General features: G+C 44.3%; 1 protein-coding gene across 1 annotated transcript in view; it reads right to left on the bottom strand.

The window, feature by feature from the left end:
• Nucleotides 1–25,236, bottom strand: part of MAD1L1 (mitotic arrest deficient 1 like 1) — a 354,589-nt gene that overhangs the window by 78,030 nt on the left and 251,323 nt on the right. The window contains exon 17 of the mRNA XM_069870454.1: nucleotides 14,217–14,407. Coding sequence (XP_069726555.1) covers nucleotides 14,217–14,407 — 191 coding nt within the window. The remainder of the gene's footprint in view (nucleotides 1–14,216; nucleotides 14,408–25,236) is intronic.

The following is a 25,236-nucleotide window of genomic DNA, read 5'->3' on the forward strand; positions in this document are numbered from 1 at the left end:
GCTTTGCTGGAAGCACTGGAGAGACATGGAGAAGGAATAACAGAGCATGACTTGTTGTCTACTTGATGTGATTTCGGATAAATAAAGATACAAAACCATAGGTGGTCTTCATGATGCACGCAACGAGGAGAGGAGGGAGAATGTGAAGAATTGCTCCTTTCGTGCGGCAAGCAAGGATGGGAATGCCCTGCTGCTTCCAGATTTGTTTGGGATGGTTGAAATGAAGACCACCTGCACTGCCTAAGAATTGGGAAAATCTGTGCAAACATTCATTATTTACAAGATAGCTGCCCAGAGGCAAATTGCCTGAAATCCATTAAAGGGAGAGATCCCAGCTCCCTCTGGCAATCGCCTGGCACAGGCCTTTTCCACCGACACAAAGGGAAGGAAAAAAAATTACTTTCATTTCTAATTAATCATCTGGATATAATACTTTTAATTAGGAAAAAAAAAAATCTGCACGCTCTTTGAGAGAAGAAGAAAGGAGCCAAAAGCGAGGCAGAAAGCTCTGGCATCCTGGCTGCAGCTCAGGCCCCATCCCCTTTAAATCTGCCAGAGCAGGTGAACCACGAAGCCTCCTGCTTCACCCTCCACGATAGAACCGAAGCCCCCACAATGCTTCGGGGGGCTGCTCTGGAGATGAGGAGCGGGGCTGTGTGTGCACACGCTTGGCTGTTCAACCCTGGAAAAGACAATCCAGGTGAAGACAGCAGGGAGGAAAAGTATTTGAGAGATGCATTGGATAGAAATGAAGCAAAACGTCAGACAAAACACAGGCATGACAAATAGAAAGGCCTAGAGACATGAAAATACAACGCATATATTATCGCCTCAACAGAATAACCCCCCAAAAAGTTCATTCCCCAATCCCGAACTTCCTATCCCTTCATCCTCTCTTTAATGTCTCTCTTCCCTGCATTCATTATTAACGCCACTGGGGGTACAGATTTGCACTCTGGTTTCTGAAAAATTTATTTAATGATTAAAATTTCAGTCCCTGAGTGATGGAAGTGGCTCAGGCAAGCCAGAGATGCCCTTTTGCAGTCTGAAGGCCTTTGGTATGTTGCCCGCTTACCCTCTGCATGAGAGGCCTCCCTGGAGACCTAGCTCAAGGGGGAAAATTTGGTCAGAAATGTTTTTTAAGCTGCTCAAATTCTTCTGTGGAGAAGCTATTTCAGTTTAATACCCTATCAATGCTTAATACAGCACAGAGTGAACCCTAGGTTCTTCAAATACTCCCCATCCCTGGAGTTGTTCAAGGACAGGTTGGATGAGGGTTTGAGCAACCTGATCCAGCGGGAGGTGTCCCAACCCATAGCCAGGAGATTGGAACTGGATGATCTTTAAGGTCCCTTCCAGCCCAAACCACTATATGATTCTACTCATGGCTTTCTACATGATCCCCTAGGCAAGGTAAAATCTCCAAATGAAAGTAGATATTATTAAGTACTATACATCTATCACTAATTGGCACTCTCACTGTTGGTGTGGCTAATGAAACTGCTATGACACTGTGCTTAAAATGAAAGAACAGTGAAGCAAGGCCCTCAGAGAACCACAACTTCTTGACTCACAAGCAAGGTCTATTTTCTCACCTGCATGCACAGGAAGAGCAAGACACAAGGAACCTGCAAATTGGCACGGAAAGAGTGCCAGATCACACAGCACCCACCTCTAGGGGGGAATAACTTCTCCCCATTGCAGAAAAGCAGAGAACCTCTCACTGTAAATTTGGTATCAGCTCAGGACTGTCCTTTCCAGGCTGCAGTGAAGCTACCCTTCCCATCAGCTCTACATCAAAGGAAGCAGCAAGCAAAAAGCCTGCATAATTCTCCACCCTCAATTCCTGGCACTGTTATTTATTTTAAAACAAACACGAGAAGGAAGTCAGATCTCTGAGCAGCACACGGAGCTGAGAGGCTCAGAAGAAGGAGGAAGGGCTGGATGTAAACCTACAGATACCAGTTTCATTCCTAAGGCACCAAAAGTGGCAAAATAAAACAAGCAAAAAACCAAAAAGTCTGCCTTTTCCATGACACCTTACTGAGCAAAACCACAACTAAACTTTGAAGCACAATACAGACAAACTCCTCCATCCTTGGGAAGCAGCATTTTTCCACTCACATATCAGTAACAGGCTGAGAACACGGTGGGAACTCAGGGCAGCACTGGCAGGACATTCCCCATCAGCCAATGCAGCAGAACTGCTTGTGCAGCCCTTGTGAGGATAAGAAAGGGACAAAGAGAAATGGGAAGCACTGTGAGGAACCCTGCTGAAATTCTCTGCCAGCAGGAAAACAGCAAAGCACTGCAACTTAGAAATTTTTCTGAAGCAACAGGATTTGCGACAGCCCACATTGCACTTCACTAGGGTTATGAGAACTACAGGAACACTGAGGGCTCACTCAAAGCCAACTCTGGCTTCAGACACTGTGCATCTGTCCTGAAATATTTTATCAAAGCAAAGTTTCTAAAAACTCTATGAAATCATGACTTTTAGGGAGAAACCTCTTTGCTAGCTCCAGAACGCATGCTGTGTGTATCACCAGCAGAGTGCTACCAGGAACAAAATGTAATACTCAAACCCATACTTTTTACCACATTCGGTGAAACTTTGCAGGGTGAACGTGCAGAACATTGCTTGCTTGGAAAACTTGCTGCTTTTCTTCCTCAAGATGCGGCTTTGCTGAGGTTTCAGAATACGTGGGCTTTTATGTGCTGTTCTTGAAGTTATTCTGAGCTAAAGAACCTTTAGCACTACAGTCCTGTATCTACAGGACAGACAGAGCTCTAGTACGTGCAGTGTTAGCTCCCTTACATGCTTTCATAAGTCAGCCTTCCTCGGGACAGGTTCATTTATCCTGATCTTGGAGTCCAAAGGGTTTTACAGAACCTGCAGCTACTATATGTCCCCTTCTGAAAAGGCTTCAGGGCAGGATACATCCATCCCACCTCGCAGCAGTGTCAACTCCCAGCCTTGTGACACCAACACCCCTGAGAGACAACACGCTGGGGTGCAGAGCCCTGACTCTCTGTGCAGAGCAAAGAGGAAATGGAAATGCTGGAACAAGCACTTTGGCACAGCTTCTTGGCTGGGCTAAAGGTTTATTCCTGGGATGCTGCTTTCCTGCAGACTAAGGAAAATTAAATTTAGCACTTTGCAAATAAATAGGTTAAGGCTGAAAGGACACTATTTAGGAATTTACTGCTTACAGCAGCCTCAGAGATTATAGATCCATCACCATCTATTACCTTGCTAGTTACTGCTTCCACTCTGTCTATCTTCCCCACTTACAGAGTGGTCCTTTCATCAGGTCTTTTTCTGTTCCAACTTGAAACTGTCATCACTCTAATGGAATTATATGAAGAAAAACAACTTTGGGCTGCAGTAACTCTGCCAAAAAGCCAAGGACATCTCCTGTACTTTCCCAGGACAACATAGTGAGATCCTTGCCTGACAGAGACACGCACAGACGTCTGACAACCTCGTGGGAAACACAGCTAAGCACAGCTGTTTATACACATGTCCAAAGCCTCTGGACCTCTGTGCAACTGGGCCCTTCAACACCCAGAAACACAAGCATTTTCGCATGGACCAGCAAGTCAACAGCTGATTGCTAACCCTCGCTGTAGATTCATCGTAGCTATACTGCACATGGCATGGCAACTAGTTGCTGAATGCACCGACGTGACTATAAACCCCTGCCTCATGCTGCATTCACCTCTACCACTATCCACTTCATATAAAAATCATCCGCAGACATTCTCCTCTCCAGAGTCGGATACATCCCAGAAATGCAAAGTGACAGCCAGCACATGAAACACTCTCCAGAGCCTTCCATTAAGGCAGACAAACCCTTCAGTTTAAGGTTGAAATTTATGTCAGCTCCCCAGAATGCAGTTGGGATAGATCCATCGTTATCAGATACCCGCTTTTGCTGAAACTGAATACAGATTAGGGACAAATTAAAAATTTTCAAGCCTCAGTTTGATACATTCCCTCCAAGACACAGGCAGACAGTCTTGTCTTCTTCCAGAAGCTAATGATGTCATCAAAAGATAATCATGGGAGTTACCAAAGCTGGAGGTCATCCTCAGCTCTCAAATTCCCCGTTTCCCTTGTGGAGGAGAAAGCAACAACGTGATTCAGCTATGAATCCTTCTAAAATAGATTTGACATAAAATACCTTCCTGCACTTCTCCCTTAAAGGATGTTCTCGCACAACTGGTAAAAAAGAAAATACATTAAATCCGAAGACCTAAAATAGTACTAAGTCACCTGTTCTTACTGCTAACATTCACATGGGGCAGAATGAACATTTTTTGTATGTGGCTGTAAGGATAATTCATGTACATGGTTCTTTGAAGCAAATGTGAGAACAGGATGGGTTTTTCACCATTTCCATGAATATGAATAAAGACAGTTGATACATTGTTAAATCCTAACATTAATCTGTATCCATGTTAAGTATTAATTCCTTAAGTATACAGAACAAAGAGCTGAGCTGCAGAAACTGTTGTGTTGTGGCACAGGGTAGGACTCCACCAGAATCACAGCAGCCAGACCCCATAACACAGCTCTCCAGAAGGATTTCCAGTGTGCTGTTGCATTCTGTCATTGCTCCACAGATAAAGCACCAAGGCAAGGACACTTATAATAATGGATTCATATTGTGACATTGACAGGACGTGTTATGATCTGAAGAGTCAGCGCGGCACATTGTGCTTAAGACTTCCCAATACTGTGAGGTGTGTTAAATCTTCAAGAAATACCATGACTGAATACTCAATGTTCTCCCAACTCTCTCCAACAATAACTGCCCCCAAACAGAGTTAGGATGCCTCGGAGAAAAGCAGGAGGTACACTCACAGCAGTTGTTATTTTTGCTTTCCTACAAGTGGTTTCTCAAAAGGAAAATATGAGAGACCTCTGTTTCAGTAAAGGTCTCAGGGAACACCCAAGCACAGCAGAGGCTGGGATCCCATGAAAAGCAGCTGCCTAACGAGCTTTGAAATATGGGCTCTTATCTTAAACTGGCAAGGCAGTTTGAGAGAAAGCATATTAACTGGTTCATGCAGCCCTAACTTCATGGTTAAGAGCCATGCAGTAATTGAGCATTTACACTTTGAAGTGTTGAAGCAATCGAAGATGACAGAAGAATGTGTGGCTGTGAGATCCCAGCTCACCCTTGATGGTGGGTGGTCCTTTGGTGGTCCTTGCGGGCCAACCGCATCGTTATCCAAACTAAATTTAGCCTGAAACCTTCTAAGTCTGAAATCCCAGATGATGGTACAATACAAGAATTTATATTCACAAGAAATAAAGGAGAAGACCTTCACATGAGCCCCGATGCACTCCTCAGATGGAGACAATAGATGTCCCAAGAACATACCAGCATGGGAACAGTTTGCTGTGTTTCCGTATTTGTGAACTAAGTTGTATATACACAAACACACACCGTCTTCTCTCACTAATTACATTTCCTCCCTGGAGATTACAAAATCTTTTGCCCCAGTCAAGCACGGGTAGTAGCTATAACTCCCAATGCAAGAGATAAATCCTAATTATATTTGTATGCAAACAACATGCTGCTTACTCAAGAAAGAAGGGAAGCAGCCATTGCCACTCACTGTCGCTAGTGGCTTGGTGCAGGCTGAGCTGTGCTGCTGTGACCTGGGGGACCCGCAGGCTGGCGGGTGCTTTGCTGGATGTTACCAGCTGCATCGCTCCTCAAAGTCATTTCCTAGAGGTCTGCTCACAAACCTGTTGCTGGAACACACAGGGAAAAGGTGAAGGAGTGGTACAAAAGTCATCTTTAACTGCTTCGACAATGCTCTGACCGCATGTTCTTTGCGCTACTAGCCAGTCCTCTCAGCCAGCTAAAAGGAGGCTTCAGGGATGGCCATGCAGGATCAGAAGTGGAGGAAAGGGCCACCAGAGTTGCTAAAGCCCTCATTTCTTACTCCACGATGGCTTAGAATACGAGCTTAAGACACAGTCTTGGTGCAACTGAACAAACCCCACCAAGAGAGAGGCAGCCAAAAATCACCCAAGGCAGGAGAGATGGCCTCTCTCCTCCTTATGTCCAAAGGCAGACAAATAATTGAGATTGTGGAGCAGTCAGGGAAGACAGCAGAGATGCCAGCTACCCAGAAACCCAGGACCTGCTCCCCACAAAGGGATGAAAACCTCCAGCAATTCCCACTCCTTTTCACACCCGGCTTTGAACATAACCACACGCAAGCAACCAGCGGGGTTGTGGTTTGCTGACACTGCTCTGCGTGTTCTGCAAATTCGCAATAGAGCAGCCAAGGAAAGCGACAAGCGTGCATCAAAAGCTGCTTTGCAAAACACCCATTTCATGTGCGCTGCAGCAAGGCCTTTGTATTCCCCCAGCGCCCGGACTCGAAGGCTTCGCCTTTTCCTTCAAGAGCGCTGATCACACAGGCTATAAGTAGAACATCTTTTGAAACTACCAGACAGTGAAATAAATGAATAAATAAAATAAACTGAAGAGATTTCATGCCAGTTGAAGGTGACAGGTACCCACAGAAAAGGAAAGGAGCAGCAGTGCTGCCCCAGGCCCCCCAGCCCACGCTGGCTGCACTACGCACCTGAGGGACGATTTGCTGCGGCCATTCACATATAATAAAAGCTGGTGCACTGGTTACCTCTCCAACCCATTCACACACAGCTTCCCCACTGCGGAACATTGTGAAAAGCCTTTTGAACCCCCGTGGAAGTCCATGAATGGCAACATCCTGCACCCAGGTGAGAGAGATGGAGAAAACCAGAAGGTCAAGTGACCTAGAGCAACACTGCGTGGCAATTTAGAGGCAGAGATGGGAATGAGACTCCAGGAGGGGTATTGCTTATGTCCACTATGCTTTATCTGTTATTTAACACTGTCTTCATCTCATGGTGCGTAAACACAGTCCTGTCAGCCCACAAAGTCCTTTGTAAGCTGTTCAAATACAGCAGCGGGTGGAGGCAGACATCCTCTCCCGAGACCTCCCGCAGGGAGACCAAGCACAGCCAGCAACAAGAACAACTCTTCTTCAGCAAACTGCAATCATGCAGGTGCTGGGCACATAGAGGGAGAAAAGAAAGGTGAAGTTTTTATTGTAGCAGGTTAGGCAGCCAGGATGTACTTGGCCTCCTGCTAACTCACACTGACACAGCAGCAGCTCTAGCATTGGGCACAGGGCTGTGCCTGCAGGGCCTCCTGGCAATGCCACACAGATGGAGTCAGCAGATGCCTGGTTTGGGTTGCAGAGCTCCATGATCTACCCCATGCATCCTGCCAGGGCATCACATGCTGCTTACACCAGCCTGGATGCTCTGGTTTAATTAAATTCTCATCAGTGGCTTGCATTTCATGTTGGTGCATTTAACTCTCCCTAGAAAGCATAAGCTTTCTCCCATTCCATTAAATACGAGATTTTAATGAAGGAAGAGGAGATTGAGTGAGGTGAATTGCAAAACTTATTATAAAAAAAAAAGCATATTTCAGAAATTTGGTTACTTATTGTTAGTGCAGAATCGTAGAATCATTTAGGTTGTAAAAGACCTTTAAGATCAGAGTCCAACTATAAACCTGAAACAGCCGAGCCCACCAGAAACCATGGAAACAGATGCTGAGGTCCATCAGTTGGGATGACTGATGTCTGCTGTGTCCTGTTGCCTGGATGAGGCCATCAGCAGTACCAACAGTGACGGTAACTTAAGTCAGGTGCAGAATTTGTGGGAATAATTTGACAACTCCCTTTATTAGTGCCCTGCACCTTTGCTGAGAGAAGGGCAGCACAGACAGAGAGAGGCAGAGCTCATGCCACCACAAGCAGGGCTGCTGTGGAGGAGGAAAAGTGGGGATACAGCACCAGCACTGCCATGTCCTTGGGGCATGATAGAGCTCAGGGAAGGGAAACTGCAAAAACACCCACTGGCCAGCAGCTGATGATTACAAAGCAAACAGGGAAACGCAGAGGAAAAGCCTGACTCTCTGATGGCACCTGCGAGCCAACCTCACATTTTCTGCCTGAAAAGAGGCCTTGTTTTTTTGAAGTGAGGGGTTGTGTATCTGCCTCGCAGCACAACGCATCAGTCACTCCAACAGAGAGGAAAACTTGAACTCATTGCTGTTACCTGCTGCACCCATCAGCAAGACAAATCTGACCTCTCAGAAAGCTTCACACGTACTATCCTCCCACAAATCAGGAAAGACTCAGTCACTGGAATAATTCCCCAACATCACCAGCATTAATTACCTGCATGGATAGGCTTACCCTGGCAGACTCAGAGACGTGGCAGGGAAGGGGATCAAGTGGTGCCAATGCATTGGAAACCAGTATTGCGCCAGACCAACATGTAACGTGGAAGCGTGTTCCCCAGCCCAAAGCTGCTCTACGTTCCCCATCAGCAGTCTCTTTATCCTCACAACAGCTAGTGACATTGGCAGGAGCATCATCCCCCTCATACAGATGGGAATTGGAGGCAGAGGAAGAGCATTAACTTCACTCAGCTGAAAAAAGGCTTCAGCCCAGCCTCCTAAAGTCTTGGGGCAACATCTTTTTGCTCAGAAATGCTGTGGTAAAAATAAAATCTTCTGTTAGATGTTTCCCAATTTCACTATCCTCAAGGTGACTGGTTTTGTTTGAAGAAACCCTACCCTGCCCTAAGGGACAAGCAGTTGTTTAGGGAAGCTCATGCAGTGTGAGAGAAACTGTTTTGGGAAGAAAAAAAGCATGAGAAAAAGCAGAATAAGATGAACAGAGTAGAAAAAAAAATTAAAGTTAGTTCCTAACATAAAACAAGTTGCTACAATACCTGAAAGAAAACAATATGTAGGAAGTTTAAATACAAGATTCTATGCCGTAATGTCATAGATGGCTCAACAGGTCCTATTTTAGGGCTGCTGATTAATGCAACCCAAGACGGGTCCTTGCTGACCCTTCCAGGAATCCCCGTTTAATCATCTGGCAGGAAGGCATCGTGCTCACGCAGCAACAGCAGGCGCTCCCAGAGCTGAGCAGAAATCAGGTCTCTAGCAACCACACGGGAAAATTGAAAACAAAATATAAAAATAAAATAACTTGTAATTAACAAGAACGAGGAGTTAACAGAGGCCTACAATCTCTAATCAATCTCTTGCTGCCTGGCCTGTTCCACCGATGAGCCCCATTGTTATTTTTGATTGTGTGTGCAAGAGTGCGAGACGGCTGCTGGAAGAATAGCACTCCATCAAAATTGTGATTTCTCTCTCCTCTCGAGACTCATCAAGGCTGAGGAGGAGGCGAGAGGAGAAGATAGAGATGTAAAAAGAAACAAACAGCTAGAACATGCTCCTCAGAGATACTCTGCTGGGTTCAAGGAGGAAATAACTGAAACTGCAGGTATGCCAAGTGTGTGGATTCGGATCCAGAGCTCCCAACAGTGCTGTTTGCTTCGAGATGAAACAAGAGCACTCAAGTGAGTAAAAGTAAGCCCTGTAGAAACCACTCTGCTCATTTCGATGTGTACATTGTTCACTGGTGCCCTGGCCAACCTGATGCCAAGAATATTCCAGAATCTCAATGGACCTGACTCTGTCCGCATGTAAGCGCACGAGTCTTGTCTCCCTTTTTCAGCCAGCAGTTTCTCTGCATAATTTTGTGTTTGAAGAAGAGCATCTAAGGCCCATCTTATTCAATCCAGCCTCGTTCCACTCTTCAAGAAAAGAGAACTAAACTATTACTTCTTGTCCACATAGCTCCTCTATTGCATTTTGCACACCTTATCAATACAGCAGCAACAGGATGACAGAGTACACAGGTGATGAATCATAGATTAACCAGGTTGGAAGAGACCCACTGGATCATCGACTCCAACCATTCCTATCAAACACTAAACCATGCCCCTTAGCACCTCAAACAAAGGGCGACTGGGAAACTAACAGTGGTATCTGTCCTTCCACTACACCCTTTTCCACCTTTTTTCCAAGCCTCTGTCCCTTTCACCTTGCTATGTTCTGCCTCCACATCCACAGTGAACCACATCAGAAGCAACTGCCCACTTTTCAGATTGCCTTGAGGTTCAAGAGTGACCATTCCCCTTATGGATCTGCAAACCAACTCTTTATGTAACTCCTTAAAAAAAGGAGGCATGCATCAAAGAGACTGAGTGCACTGGCTGTTAATTTAACAGGTTGCAGAAATGCTGTTCATTTTATTATCATATTACCAATCCAACAGGACACCGATAAAGGTTTTATTTTGCAGCAAGAAGTGCCAGCCCCGTAGCGTGCAACATTCTCAAGCCGTGTCATGACGGTTTTGTCTGCTGCCTTGAGTATTCTCTCTCAAAGGATCAAGCCTACTACCTTGGGAATGCTCCTCAACTACCACCGGTGTTTAGGTTTCCCTTTGATAAATTTGACAGAAAATAACAACACATCCAAGACCTGGAAGCAGGTGGAATTCTGTACTCTGCAAGACTGGGCTTTGAGGATATAAAAAAAACCAAACCCACACCTGTCTAAAGACAGCCTTTTGGCCAAGAGTATTTATGAGCTCAAACACATAATGCTGATGTGACACTAGGAAGTGTTTGTCTGCTTTAAACTTCCTTACCTACCAACTCAGACCCAAATAATTTATACATTAATTACTACAAAAATCTGAGCATTCCTTTCTGAGAAAGTAGAGGAATCTGAAAACAAAAATATTTCAAACACCACATTTGATGTAGCTCTTACCCAAGATCACATCGATTGCCTTTTCAGTCCAGGATCCTACCAAGAATAGTGACCACCACCCCATTCACACCACGACAGTAGAAACAGTCTACATAAAGCATAGTGGATTATCAAGCACGGATTCCTCTCTCTGGGCACCCTTCTTGTTCTCCCTTTATCACTCAAGTTCTCATTCTCAAGGATTTCCAGAAGATGGAGTTGAACATTGCCAGCAGCAAACCATATGTAGACACAACCCACAGGAATTGTCTTCTTAATGAACTCACAAAATAAGCAGCATAGACAGGAATTGTCTTCCTAACATGTAGTTAGAGGTTGCCTTTACACCTCAAAGCAGAGCGCTCTGCGTGTCCCTACTTAAGTTAAATGTAAGCATTTAATGGAAAATAGATATTACATGTCCACAAAGCTATCCTAACATTTTAGAAAACCCACTGAGCTGCTCTCAGGAGCAGCTTGGAGCTATAGGGTCTAGAAAATAGAGGGTTTCCCATTCTTTTAATTTTAAATTGATTGGCTTCAATGCCTTGGCTGAGTCTGTCTCTCCAGACACAGAGAACAAAAAAAGCCCGTGATCTAATTTCTCTACACTGTTTGTTCATTTGTACAAGTGTCTCCAAATCATCTCCTCTTCAAATTTGACCAGTCTTTCTGTTTACCAAAAGACTTTGTCTGAAACAATTGTCATTGCCTTTCTAAAGACCTCATTTCCTTACTCTCATCTAGGATCCTCCCAGAGACAAGAGTAAACAGTGCGATGTACACACAGCCAAGCAATGACATCCTGGTTTGCCACTGCTGAATTCAAAGTTGGCTAAGCTGATTTTGTGACTCCTCAGCAATGTTTGTTTGTTTTAACAGATATACGTAATAGGTTGTTATAAAGGGAGTCAATGCAGTTCTTGGATCTCTCATGGGTGGTCTGGCCTAGACACACCAGCCAAGCATTATGCAGAAAGCAAAGTCTGTGTCATGCCCCAATGTATCAGTGACGGTAACGGAATATGAAACTGTCAAGTGCCCCAATAACTATAATGCATTACATCCCACAAAAAAATCATTAGAAGCTAAACTCCTGGTGAGGAATCTGTAACACCACTTTCCACAGCATTTAATTAGAAGAATAAAAAAAGAGCAAACAAGCGAGAGCGAGCTGTGAAGTCTGAGATGTGCTTTGCTGCCTACGCGCTCACACACAGAGGGTCTGAAAATCACCGGAACATCCTTCAAGTTGATGAGCTCATCTGTTGCATCAATACAGATCATCAATAAATACTGATATGGTTTCATTGGAATTCAGTGCTCATTTACAGATGCAGTCATTTACATTCGCAGCGTGACACCGTGATTAACCCTTTCATTGAAGCTATAAGTCCAATTAATGCAAATTGGCTGGACACACACAGCCCATAGATAATAAGCTCTACCTACAGTAACAGCTTACCTTGGTCAGGAATACCAAGCACATCTTTCATCTTCATTTAGCTTTGAAGGGGTTCCATTACAGTAGCTCCTATCACATCTCTGCTGTCGAAGCCTCACAGAAAATGAAATGCCACCAGCAGCGTTACTGAAATATACCCTAAAGTTTAAAGGCAAGCTACAGAAGCTTGTAAAGTGCCAGGGAACTTCTCCGGTTTAATTATATAGACCCTATTCCATAAATCGCTTGAATGGAATAAATACAAACAGCATTCCCCGCTTTGTGACCTCTCTGGGTTAATGAAATGCACACAAACACCCACAGTCTGCTACGGCTGAGAAATTCCACAGCATAAACACACAACCTTGCTGGAAGCCATAGCCAGGATTCAAGCCTTGGTACATACATGAGAACCAACTGCCTGGACTCAGCAAGGAAATAATTTGTTGTTTATATTCAAGCGCTATTCTAAGCTGCAGATGGTGAGAATTGTCTGCGATTTACTGAACAGGGAGAAAGAGTGTGAGATTTTGTTGTTCAGGCTCTAATTAGCAAATCTCCTCCACTAAAGAGGTGCGCGAGGCAAGAGAGGCTGAGGAATTCCACAGATCAACAAGCAGCCCACCCTTTGCTTTGGAATATGCGAGATCTTGAAATTGCTGCTGCTTTACCTGGACACTTGCCACTATCACCTGGACATACCAGGGAATGAGGATTCGAGTGAAAAAGAGAAAGCAGGAAGAGTGTTTAGAGAGAGGAATCTGGACTTGATTATTCATTTTCTTGCTTGTACGTTATTTCTATTGCCTTGACATGGAAGGAGAATTTGATCCTACTGAAGACAAAGCACTGAGAAGCCAGTTGCCTCTTGTTCATGTGGCCAGGATGGAATCTTCTCACATTTTCTTAACCTTCTACGAGGACACCATCTCTCCTATGATGTAGAAAGAACTGCTAGTCGTACTGTCTGGGCATGGCATCCAACAAACTCTCCAGGAGTCTGCTGGTTTCATGTACCAAACATTTCACACTACAGGCGTGAGCACAGGCCTCTGGAGGTCTTAGAGCTATAAAGCATTGTACAATCTCAACAGAGAACTGTTTCCAGGATTGAAGGAGTTTGTCCTGTCACGTGGAGCAATCCACACGCAGTAGTAGGTCTGCAGAAACCAAACTTCTCTAGGTCCTGTGTGGAGAGGTCCTTCCTTGCACTGAGTACCTCCAAAACCCCCGTCCTTCTCATGAATGAGACTCACACCAGGGCAATCAGCAGGAGGCAGGTATGATTTTACATGTCAGCTGTGTTTGCCACCAAGGAGGAAAAAGTTCTCCCACTGATCTGTAAGCTTGGGCTGCTGACACTTGAATCAAGGTAAATATGGAACTTAACAGCTTGGCAACTGTAACATTGCGTCTCAGCTCTCTAATGCACCAGCCCAACCGTGCTAGATAGAAGGCAATGCAGAAGAAAAACAGCACCTATCAAGCCAGAACCCAACCTCAGACCACCTAGCTAGACCAATAAAGGTATCAGACTGGCAGAAGACAAACTATTATTGCTACTCATCTGTGCTGTTCTCATAAATGGCACTTCACACACACAAGGATGAGTTGCTGCTCAAAAGCTATTCCAATTTACATAAAGACAAGATGATGCCATGCAGACAAGCTAGACGATAGCAAAGACAGTAAGGATGTATATCTCATAGCGAAGTAAGGATGAAACCTTGATGGTTACATAAGGTTTTATTGCCGCAGCATATACAACCGATGACACAAAAAGGTGAAGTGCAAGGCCAGATGCCTTAGGTATTATGCATACATAGCCTCTTCTTTTCATTCCTGACTTTGATATATAAGTGGGAGACCAGATGCCAAACCTTCTAAGGTAATTTTTTTAAAAGAATGAAGGATCTTTACTTCCCTCGCAAGGAAAAATGTCGCATAGCACGGGGGCAGTGATTTTCCAGTCTAACCACTGAGAAAGAGCAAATATATTCCGGCACGCTGAAAACCAAGAACCCAAAGAAGCAGGTGCAGTGAGGGGTGTGCAAACCTACCTTAAAAACCAGGCAATCCCCTTGGTGCTCGGCATAAATGGAGGTGAGTCGATACTGGTTCTCAGTCGTGATGTCGATCTGGTACCCTGTTAGTGTGTAGCACACCTTGCGAAACTCCTGAATCTTGGTCTGGAATACTTCTTTCAGACGTTGGTTTTTGAGTTCTGCACTTTCTACTTGCTTCTTCAGCTCTAGGTAGGGAAGAAAACAAGTATTTCTTATATAATATTTACAGTGTTAGCCAAACTAATTGAATTGAAAAGGTTAATTACATTTCTTTAAAAGTGAATTAAGCAGGCAGAGTGAAGAAACAGATTCCTCTCCTCCTGGCCCCAACAGACCAAAAGATAATAAACTGAGGAATAAGGAAAACAGACACATCTTGGTGGGATGGATTTTTCTTCTGCTCAGCCAGCCTTTTAACAACATACTACAAAATTCAAAACTACAGCATCCATTTCCCCACGTGCACACATCCAGTCTTCTCCACGGAAACCCAGAGAAGGGTGTTCGGCTACAGGAAGGAAGAAAGTGGAAAATGGTAAAAAATATACCTCTGTATGGTTACATCAGGAAGAAGCTGCCTATAAGAGAAATCTTCCAACGTACTCTTGATTGGACTGCAAGTGCTTTGATCTCAAAATGACACACTGCTTAGGAATCCCTTAAGATTTGGGAAGGGGTTTTTATTGTGATAAAAAGCCTTAAGAGTGCCACTGCCTCTTTGCATTTGCTACCTTAACTGGACTAGTCCCTCGAAGAGAGGTCCTGTGAGACTGCCTGCCACTCACCCTGTATTTTATTGCTACAAAGGGAGCTGCCAGTACTGTGAATCCTTCAAGAGGATACACAACAATTACCATGAATCTTTCACCCAAGGTGCCTTCCGAGTAATTAAGCCTCAATTTATCCCCCCATTAATTACAGAGATTGGCTTTACTTTAATATACACTAGAGATGTCTCCCAAGTCAGCCTGTTTTATCAACGCTGCAGCCTGGGGTTAGGAAAAAACCCGACTCTTTCTAACAGCAAACAAATAGACTTCCTCACTCAGATACCTCTTAGTCATTCTGAGGTTTAGGGCTTTTGTCTGTGCTCTCATCAGAGACATAATTGCAGCACGTGTAGGCCAAATATATCTTTATTTTAGCTAGTTTAGGAGCCAGCACTGGGAAAGCAGAAACTTCAGTGCAAAGTGAGAGCTTGAGTACGAAGGAAGGATTGTGGCTGAACTCACACAGCCCACACTAAAGTGCTGTTATTTTCCAAGTGAGCTGGAGAAGCCTTTGCTTACATATTTGCCAAAAAGTGTTTCCATTGCCCTCCCAAACACAGTGCAGGAAGCATGTAGAACAGTAACTGCGAGGCCATGGGCTTGCCTATGATCCACCTCTGAGCAGCTACAAGTGCACCAGGCGAATGAAGAGTCTCCTGTTATCTTTGTACTGCTTTAGTTAGGCAACTCTGAGTGGGACAGAAGATAATTCAATGTGTTAAGTTAACATGCCTTAAATGCCACTGAGGATGCCCCTGCTCAGAAGTACTTTGGCCTTAATCCAATTCAGCTTAATTCCCAGGCAAGGACAGGAACTCTTTAATGGTTAAAGAGAACTACGTGTCCCTTTATTTTTGAATGAAAGCATCCATCCAGGGAGAGTGAACACTCGCCAACTCCTTACCTTTGGTTAATTCAGCTCTACCTGCCCAAGTGGCTTGTAGAGATAACATACAAGCAAAGCATTTCCTTTAATCTGGATCTCCTCCTCAGCTGTATCTCACTTTATCAGAGGGAGCAAGCCACTCTTAGGGAACATTACCACTTTGTTCATTAAAACATCGCTATGCAGGTAACCACCCAAATGCTGGGGGATGCAAGGTAAGCAAGGTATCCAAACCCTGCTTACAAGCCCAAAGGGGTTGGACTTGTCACTGCCACTTCACAGAATCATAGAATAACCAGGTTGGAAGAGACCCACCAGATCATCGAGTCCAACCATTCCTATCAAACACTAAACCATGCCCCTTAGCACCTTGTCCACCTGTGCCTTAAACACCTCCAGGGAAGGGGACTCAATGCCCTCCCTGGGCAGCCTGTTCCAGTGCCCAATGACCTCTTCTGTGAAGAATTTTTTCCTAATGTCAAGCCTAAGTCTCCCCTGGCGGACCTTGAGGCCATTCCCTCTCGTCCTGTCCCCTGTCACTTGGGAGAAGAGCCCAGCTCCCTCCTCTCTACAACCTCCTTTCAGGTAGTTGTAGAGAGCAATGAGGTCTCCCCTCAGCCTCCTCTTCTCCAGGCTAAACACCCCCAGCTCTCACTTCTCACAAGCTTGAAAAGTCTGTGTCTTTCTTGACCACCCACCTTCCCATTCCTACAAAACTCAGCACCTTCTGATTAACTCAACCCTTCCTTGCACTGCTACAACCTTTTTCCCCATCAACTCAGCTGGCTATCGTCTTTGACTAATCAAGTAATCAGCCTCTGAAATCAGAAGGTTAATTGGCAGCTCTGACCTCAATATTCTCAGTCTTCATTCAGCTATGAAACTGTTAAGGACAAAATCCTATACAAGAAAGTAAAAATTCAGTGACCACACTGCAGTGGTAAATAACATTTTGCCATTGCCAGAGACAGCACTGCCTTTAATATATCACACATGTCCAACAGCGATATTTTTTTCCCTAATAAACGCAGCCTAGCCTTGGAAAAGTAAATCTGCCTTTTCCTACTGGATCTCAGAGGCTGCCTTTCTGCACTTTTACAACCTTGGGGGTGGGTGGCACCCTAATTCATTAACTTCTTGAACAGCTTTCCTTACTCAGGAAGAGTTAGCACCTCTTCCACCATTCTGCCTCTCCGACTTGGTACTGCTAGTGGCCATCAAGAGCATCCTCACACCCACTGGGCTGCAGCCTTATCACCCACCCAACAGCAGTGGCCTAGTTAGAATCTAGTTAGACTACAACCATGTGAATCTCAAATAGCAACTAAGTGATGGTAACTGCTTTCCTCCATTACCCTCAGGGTGAAAAAGGAAAAACTCTGACTACAATCAGTCCTTTATGCAAAAAATTCTGAGCCTTTCAATTTAACGGAAGGACTAGCAAACATTCACTCCCAACAGCATGGCCTCACCTCCTCCCTGCTGTTCCTCCTGGCCCTCTTTCCAGTGCCTGCGGCAGTTTTGGTGTATTACCGCGTCAGCCATCCAGGCTGAAGGAATTCATCTGCATGAAAAAAAACCTCATCTCCTCGTTAGAGATGCCTTGTGTCAGCCACTGGCACAAAGTGCTGAACTCAGTAGCTGCTAATGTAGATGCAGTTGAAGGTGCCAGCACCAGCCAGGGACAGGATAAAGCCTTGTCATCTCTTCCATGGCTCCACTAGCAAATCCCCAACTGTTTCTTTAGCTCAGAGATGGGGCATTAAAAAACAAGCAGGCACGGGATGCGATAGGAACACTGAAGTTTGCAAGTGGCCCCAGCGAAAGGTCTGTTGAACCTGGTTGGTAAAACAGAGATTGCGTTTCCTTTATGCCAAATTAAACTGCAGTCGTCAATAGTTCAGCTACAGCAACCACTGATGCCCACCTCCTGCAGGATCCTGGGGAAGCAACCCAACTAGGGGCTACTGCTAGCTGAACTCAGGACTGTGACTACTCCCCTGCTTTCTACTGAGGGCTCTGCCAACACAACCTAGCAGCCACATTGTGAGGAGGATTCATAGAAAAGTAATATGGTAGGAAGGTAACCCGAGACCTGAGAAAAGGAGGATGGGTCCCCACCGCTGAAACAAAGCCATTTGAGATGCACTAGGATAGTTTTCACAGCTTCCCATCACACGTCTGCACAAAAGACATTTTCTCTAGGTTTTGTACCAATATCTCAGACACTTTAGAGTGTCAAAAATGGCACAGGAGGTGTATCTCAGCAGCCTCTCTGCCCACGTATTGCTCTGATGCTGCCGATTCCCCGCACCCAGCGGCTGCACAAGTAGCCTGTGTGCTGACTTGGGGACAGTAATTAATCTAATATTTCCCCCACCAAGTGAAGATGTTAAGCTAAGAGGCAGCTCATTGTTCGCTCTGAGTCTGAATTCAAAGACGTGACGGCGCTAATTCTTAAGCCTCACCTAATGCCGCTAATTCCCACCAAATTTCTAGCACAGTCAGGAAAAATTGATTTAAAAGTCATCGTTTCCACAGAATGCAATTCAGCGCATTTCAGAACAACGTTTAAGGCATAGCTGTAGAGGCCACCGAACAGAGGGAGATCCTTTCAGGATGGGTCAAGATACATTAACGGAGCAGGTTCCTGATGACAGCAGTACTGTTCCCACCCATTTTATCTACCACCTACAGAACATTCATTGTCTTGATCCTTTAAGATCTTTTAGAACATTTGGAGCATTAGGTTTAATTATAACTTTAAAAGGCAATGTTTGAAAACTAGGATCCCTGTACTTAGCACAGTCATGTGAGGTCCCATGTTCAACTTTTAGACTTGCAGAAAACAAGTGAGAGGAGGTGCAGGCGTGTTCTGCAGAAGCCAGGAGTGGGGAAAGTCACACCATAAACATCCTTCATCCCAGAGAAGAGACGCCAAAGCGTCCCTCACTAAAGTGTTAAGGAAGCAAATCAGAACTGAGAAAATAAGCATGAGATTTGGCAGGTTATGCCTTGGTCAGGGATAACTGGCTGTTTACTTTGCCTGGAAAAAAGAAATAAAGGAGGAGAACAGAGAGAACAGGAAAATATATGGAAATCATACTGCCCCATCTCCTCTGTATTCAGGCCAAGAGTATGTACAAGAAGTTGTCTGTCCTGAAGAGTTTTGAAGAGGCAAAAAAAATCCTCATTGAAAAAAAAAAAACACCCACATTAATCTGTTACAAAATTAGTATTTCCAAATGATTAACTTCCCCCTAACGATGCTTCTTCTTGAAGCACCTTGTATTTTCACACACTTATATTGACTTTAATGAATAATTCAAACTATTTTGGATAAATAAATAAAATATCAATCAGGCTCTTTTGGTCTTATATTGAAAACGTCACTGCCTTTTATTCCATTGCTTTTACACTCCTTACATCTGAAAATGTTCACAGCTGCCTGGAAATACCACAGCTTTGGCTCTTGCTCCCAGTTCATCTGGGTCAATCAATAGCAATAGCAGTCCCTACACTAAAGAAAACCAAATCCACACTTAACCTTTTCCCCAGGGAAAGAGGGGGAAACAGCGTGGCTTTCACCATGTCAAAAGTGGCACAAAATTAAATGTATCACTAGTCTTTTCCAGGAAAACACAAATTTGTTCTGCCTGTCCTCGGAGATGTCACAAGCCATGGAGCTACATTAATTCAGTTGCGATCCCAGTTAATACTTCTCTTTCGCAGAAAGGCCTGAAGTCCTTTCAACTCTCCATTAAAGGTTACTTTCCCTTAGAAACATGTTAGGGGGTCACTCACTCCAACACACAGAGGATAAAATATTTACACATGAATTCTCGTCCCTGCTGACCCTGCCAGACACCTCAGACAGATGCCAAGGCTGCTAGCTGCTTCTCTTCATTTCCATAACCCTGTGGCTGCCATGCACTGTCACCCATCAACCACCCCCATTCGAACCCCTAAACTGTCCTTTAAGTACACTGTCCTACTGCAGATCTGTCCTCCCCTTCAGGCTCTCTGGAACTCTAACTCTACCCTCCTGCACCAAAATCCTCCCAGTCATTCCTCTGTTCAAATCCCAAGCTGAAATTTTCTCTTTCAGCTTTAGTTTATGAGAAACAAAGTCTGAAAAAGAGTTCTGTGAAGGACACAATATAAAAATAAATTGTACCATATTAAACAAAGGCGAGTAGAAGAGCCGAGCATCTTCTGATGTGAGCAAGTTTATGACCGTTGCTTTTGAGAAATAAAATTCACTTTACTAGATTTTATGGGTGCGTTTTATGCCCTGGGGGGAGTGGGAACATGCAACCCAACACGCATGGCAGCCCCATGCCACCCTTACCCAACCTTATGGTCTGGCAGACTAGAACCGCGCTGTGCAAAACTTGCGATTTGTGATATTACAACCACAAATTAGAACTTTTCTTGAAGATAAAAACAGTTTTATATTCAACAGACTGCGCCGGCTGTTCAATTTTAAAACCTAAGTGGTATTTATTTGATCAGTCAACACCGGTTTATTTTTAAACTGTGTATGTACCATATGGTTCAGCGCACCTCCCAGCCCCCCTCCTCCAGCCACCAGCGTGCCCTTCCAGCAGCTCAGGGAAGAGTTTCCAAAGGCAGCACGTTACAAGTAAAGGTCTCTACTGCCATGGCTAACTACAGCTCTTGAGCTGCCCAAGAGCTCTCCACCAAGAAAACTTCCTCAATGCTTCCTCCACTGAAGATGCTGGTCTCAAGCCCCCATTTAAGATAACCCACCCTTTACAAGGGTACCACTGTTTGGAAAGAAGTCCATAATTAACCTTTAACCTCAGATAACCTGCACAAAGCATCAGAGAACACCAGAAGGCTAAGGTGAAAGAAGCAGGACACTGAGGACCAAAGATAGGAAGCTATGGAAGAGGAACTTTCTCTTGCAGTACCTAAACACATACAATATAATTAGGTAAAGGGTTCTTTCCTTCTTCTGATAATGCTGCGATTGCAATATGGAAGGGAAATGTGGCTAGAAGACTTTTACTCATCATTTGGGGGATGGAGAGAGATGTCTTTGCAAGGCTGCAAAACTCACAAGCACACTTAAAGATGGCTTGCGTACAGGATTCAGATGAACCACCACCAACTGAGAGACCCCCTCATGGGATTCCAATGACAGCACTGCTCGGAGCTTTCTCTGTCCTCTCCTCCTCGTTGGCAAAGCTGAGGAAGGGAAAGGCAGAAAAAAAAGTGGGCATCTGGAAGACCAGCTCAGCTTCTCAGTCACCCCTGCGGCGTGTCCACATTTTCTCAAGGAGGGCAGCGCAGTGTTGTGTAAAGAGACTCTGGGCAGCTTTAAAATCACTGGCTTAAATGATATGAACAGCAACACAGAACTCAGTGGGGACGGCAACATCGACCCCAAACGCAGGATAAATTAACCTCAGGAGAGCTATTTATTGCCCAAGGTTGACTTCACCAATTACTATGATATGGCACAAACCGTTTGGAAGTTAGGATTGTCACACTGGTCATAAATTGTGAACAAACCAGGAAGACATCTCCCTCCATCCCCCAAATGATGATTAAAAATCTTCTAGCCACACTTCCCTTCCATATGGCAATTATAGCCCAACAGCACTTCCCAGAACAAAGTGATGTCAGCCAGAGCTGGAGCTAGGCATTAGCTTCAGACGCAAAAAATAGTCTCACCTTAAAAATATAAATACACTGTGCCACTTAAGATTACAGGGAAGTAGTTATCTTTTGCTTCTGGAATGAGCCAGCAAATACCAGGCATAAATCTGCCTGTTTTCCAGGTAATCTGTAACTATTAAAAAAAGAAAGTCACTGGGGCTTTTCATGGGCTGTAGTTCAAAGAAATCTGGTAGCAAGAACAGAGGGATAAGATGCACCACATGTCAGAGGAAGGAGAATCACTTCTCCACTAGGCTCTTTCCAGGAAAAAGAATGGCTTTGAAACCTCTCAAACGTCTAAGTTAAGAATTAGTCCTAGGGACCATACAATTAACATATATAGGGTGCATTGTTAATTACACAGGGCAGTCTGCAGAAGCATCTAATAGGCGAATTTATCCCCTGTCTGATCACCTCCCCTGCAATCTGCCCATTATCTTGTTTCCACTGGCACATCACTACTATTACTACCACCCCAAAACACTGGATGCTATTTAAACCTCCAAAACAGCATCCAACATCTGCTATTAAAACAAACACAGAAAAACTGCTCCAGAAATATTTGTTTGTTCCTTCTCAAAGTGAAGATTATTTGCAGGAGGTAGTCATTTGCAATGCAGGGTGGACAATATTCAATCATGCATTAGAGAGTGCTTTAAAGTTTATTAGATAATGATGTTCACCAAGGCTACAAACAGGAGCTTTTCACCACTGGCATGAGATGATTTCAAAGCTTCCCAGGAGCACAATCATTTTGCTCTTATTCCGAGAGCCTTCCATGCTCAGATTTTAGTGCTGAGGCTCATGGAAATGCTATTTGGACTCGGCGATAGCATCCAAGATTACATTACTTAAGAGTGTCTTGGCTGCCTCTCTCCCTCCTGCACTGTGAAGCCTGCACTCACAACATAAAGATATCGTAGCTTTGCAGGCAGATGGATCTAAATGTAGAATTAATAAACACCTAAAGAGATTCCTACCATTTCTAAAGCAGCTTATCAAATGACTATGTGGCAGGACAGATACTGAGGTGGGACAGGGCACCATACAGGCATCCTTCAGTTCTTATTTGGGATGCACAGACTGAACTCTAAACCGTGCAAACACCTCAAGAGTGGCTGTAAATAAGCACATGCCACTGTGCTGGACTAAATCCCTTCCTACCCATGAAGTGCTTCTCTTCTTGACAGACATTATAACACTGTTAGTGTCTCCAGAACCCATTTTTTTTGAGACAAAGCCCAGTGCCCCCATCCCCTAGGCAGGGCAGATTTGCTGAAAGGTCAGCCTGCCATTTCGTTTGTTTGCACGGCCCGGGCTAATGGAATCGTGGCCGCTGTGCGCAGCACGCAGGCAGGCTGGAGGGTTGCAGAGGACGGCCAGGAAAAATGCACACCATTTTAGCTAGCCAGCAGGGATGAAAATACAATTGCAGTGCAACAGATAAAAGCAAGTCTCTGCAGCACACCACCTTATTTATGTTTTTAATGGGAGAAGATTGCGGAGTTTGTTTTAGGGCTTTTGTTCCAAAGGAAACGAAGCTCTAAAAAGCCTCAGCTTACTCCTTCTATTCAATCCTTTTTCCCCCCCTGTTTATTCCCTTAATAGTGTTTTGGAGCATTGGCACTGCAAACATATTGCTCTTGGCCTGAAAGAACTCTGGCCACCAACCAGTCAAACCTTCCCCAGACCCTCCTCTTTGCTCTCTGTGCTCCCACAGCAGCCCCCAAAGCCACTTACTCTGCTCAAAAACCACACCAGACATCTCCTCTATATGGTCTTCCAAGTGCCCTGGACCTTCTCTCACAGGATAGCAGGTTTTGCCCTATTTTTATTGGCATATTTTTCAATTCTACTTCATTGTCTGGTGTCCACTTTATGAAAACAATCCTTTAAGATGGTCATACCAGAGCTGAACAAAATGCTGGTTCAGCACGAAGCAGCAAAACAACAAGAGGGGAAAAGGAGCTTTCAAATAACACAACTGCAGGAATGTGACACAGATATAAAGACAAGCAATCTTTTTTCTCTGGAGCATGAAAGATGTTTGGAAACAGAGCCATCTCCTGGATAACCAGGCTTTCAATCATATTATTCCAGCCTCTGGAGATCATATTTCCATCAAAGAAATCTGAAGTGTTATGATGGATAGGGAGGGTTATTTCCCTTAACTCTGTGCTAATGCTCTTGAGCAAGCGAAGAAGGCTTGAAGTCTCCAAGCAATGCCCACAAACTTTTCCAAGACTGGCAGGACCATCAAACGCATCTCTGGGCAGAGAGATGGGGAAGGTAACATCTGCCTCAGCCCAAGCACTGAGTCTCGTTTCCCAATTCTGAATTATTCACCACTTGCTAACTTTCAAACCAGTTCAGTTTTAAATTTTTAAATATTTAATAATTGGGTATTAAATATTCATGCGATTTTATTAGAAATTTTGGAAAATGGGCACTGAGACTCTAATTGTCAAGTTCATCATTAGGACTGACTGGCTACTCAGAGAGACCTTCTAGCTTCCTAGAGAGAGAATGAGGAGGAAAAGAGGGAAAACAAGTATTTATGGACTTCTCCAACTCTAAACCATAAGACAAAAATGCCTGTGCCATTAATTCTCCAGGAAAAAAAAAAAATCATCTCTTTATGAAAAAAATCTGAGAAGCCTACACTGGGAACACACTAGAAAGCCCTCAGTTACGGTTTGAAGAGTATTTAAAGGTTTCATTTAGGTGTCATAGAAAAAGGTGTTCATCTCAGTTTAGTGTCTCTGACTGGAAATGGGACAGCAGAGCAGCTTTTTTTCTATAAGAGCAACAAGAAAAACATGCAATAGGTCTCAGCTGTGATTCAGGGCAGCTGCTGGGAAAGTTCAGCTCAACACACACCTGAAAGGAGACAGATCCTTCCCTTTCTCTCATGCCTGCTCAGAGAGGATGATGGAACGTGGAGTTTCCCCTGAGCTGATCTGACAAGTTGGATTAATTAAATATCCATGCCTGTGTCTCCCCACGTAGCTCCCAAAGACCATGTTTTCTTCTTTTCTACCCTCACCCATTCTGCAGATGACATCTCTCTAACCCTGATCCATGCTGAGAGCAAGCCCATGTTCCTGTCCCCCTGTGTTATGAGCACACATTCCCTACCGTGCCAGAAATTGTATGGTTTACACAAAAGATGACACATAAGCCCTGGAATTATATGCAAATGAACAGATCCATTCCTCACTTCTTACCATTACAACTCTGACTTTGCAACAACTGCATGGGGTAATTTCTGCACCAGCTTTCAAACAAAAGGGCATCTCTGTGTTATTAACATCTCACTGCGGCAAGCAGTTTGTCACCTTTCACAAAAATGATCTGAAAAGACACCAGCAATTATTCCTAAGGAGATTATTGGGTGGCTATGTCCCAGAACAGCAGCTAGAAGCTAAAGTGACATAATATTCACTGGGAAAACTCCTATTTCAAGTTAAGAAAACAGATTAAAAAAAGAACAAAATTGGAAGCAAACACAAAACTAGAGGAAGAGTCAAGATTGTTCCCTTAATTTTGTTCATCTCTTTACCAACATTAGAGGCACTTCCTCAGAAGAAAACTAAAAGCTCCCAATTACGACACAAGATAACAGGACCTTAACTTTGGAGACTTACCCTGGGACATTATAAATAAAAGA

This window comes from Phaenicophaeus curvirostris, chromosome 16 (genome assembly GCF_032191515.1).
Source record: "Phaenicophaeus curvirostris isolate KB17595 chromosome 16, BPBGC_Pcur_1.0, whole genome shotgun sequence".
Classification (NCBI taxonomy): domain Eukaryota; kingdom Metazoa; phylum Chordata; class Aves; order Cuculiformes; family Cuculidae; genus Phaenicophaeus; species Phaenicophaeus curvirostris.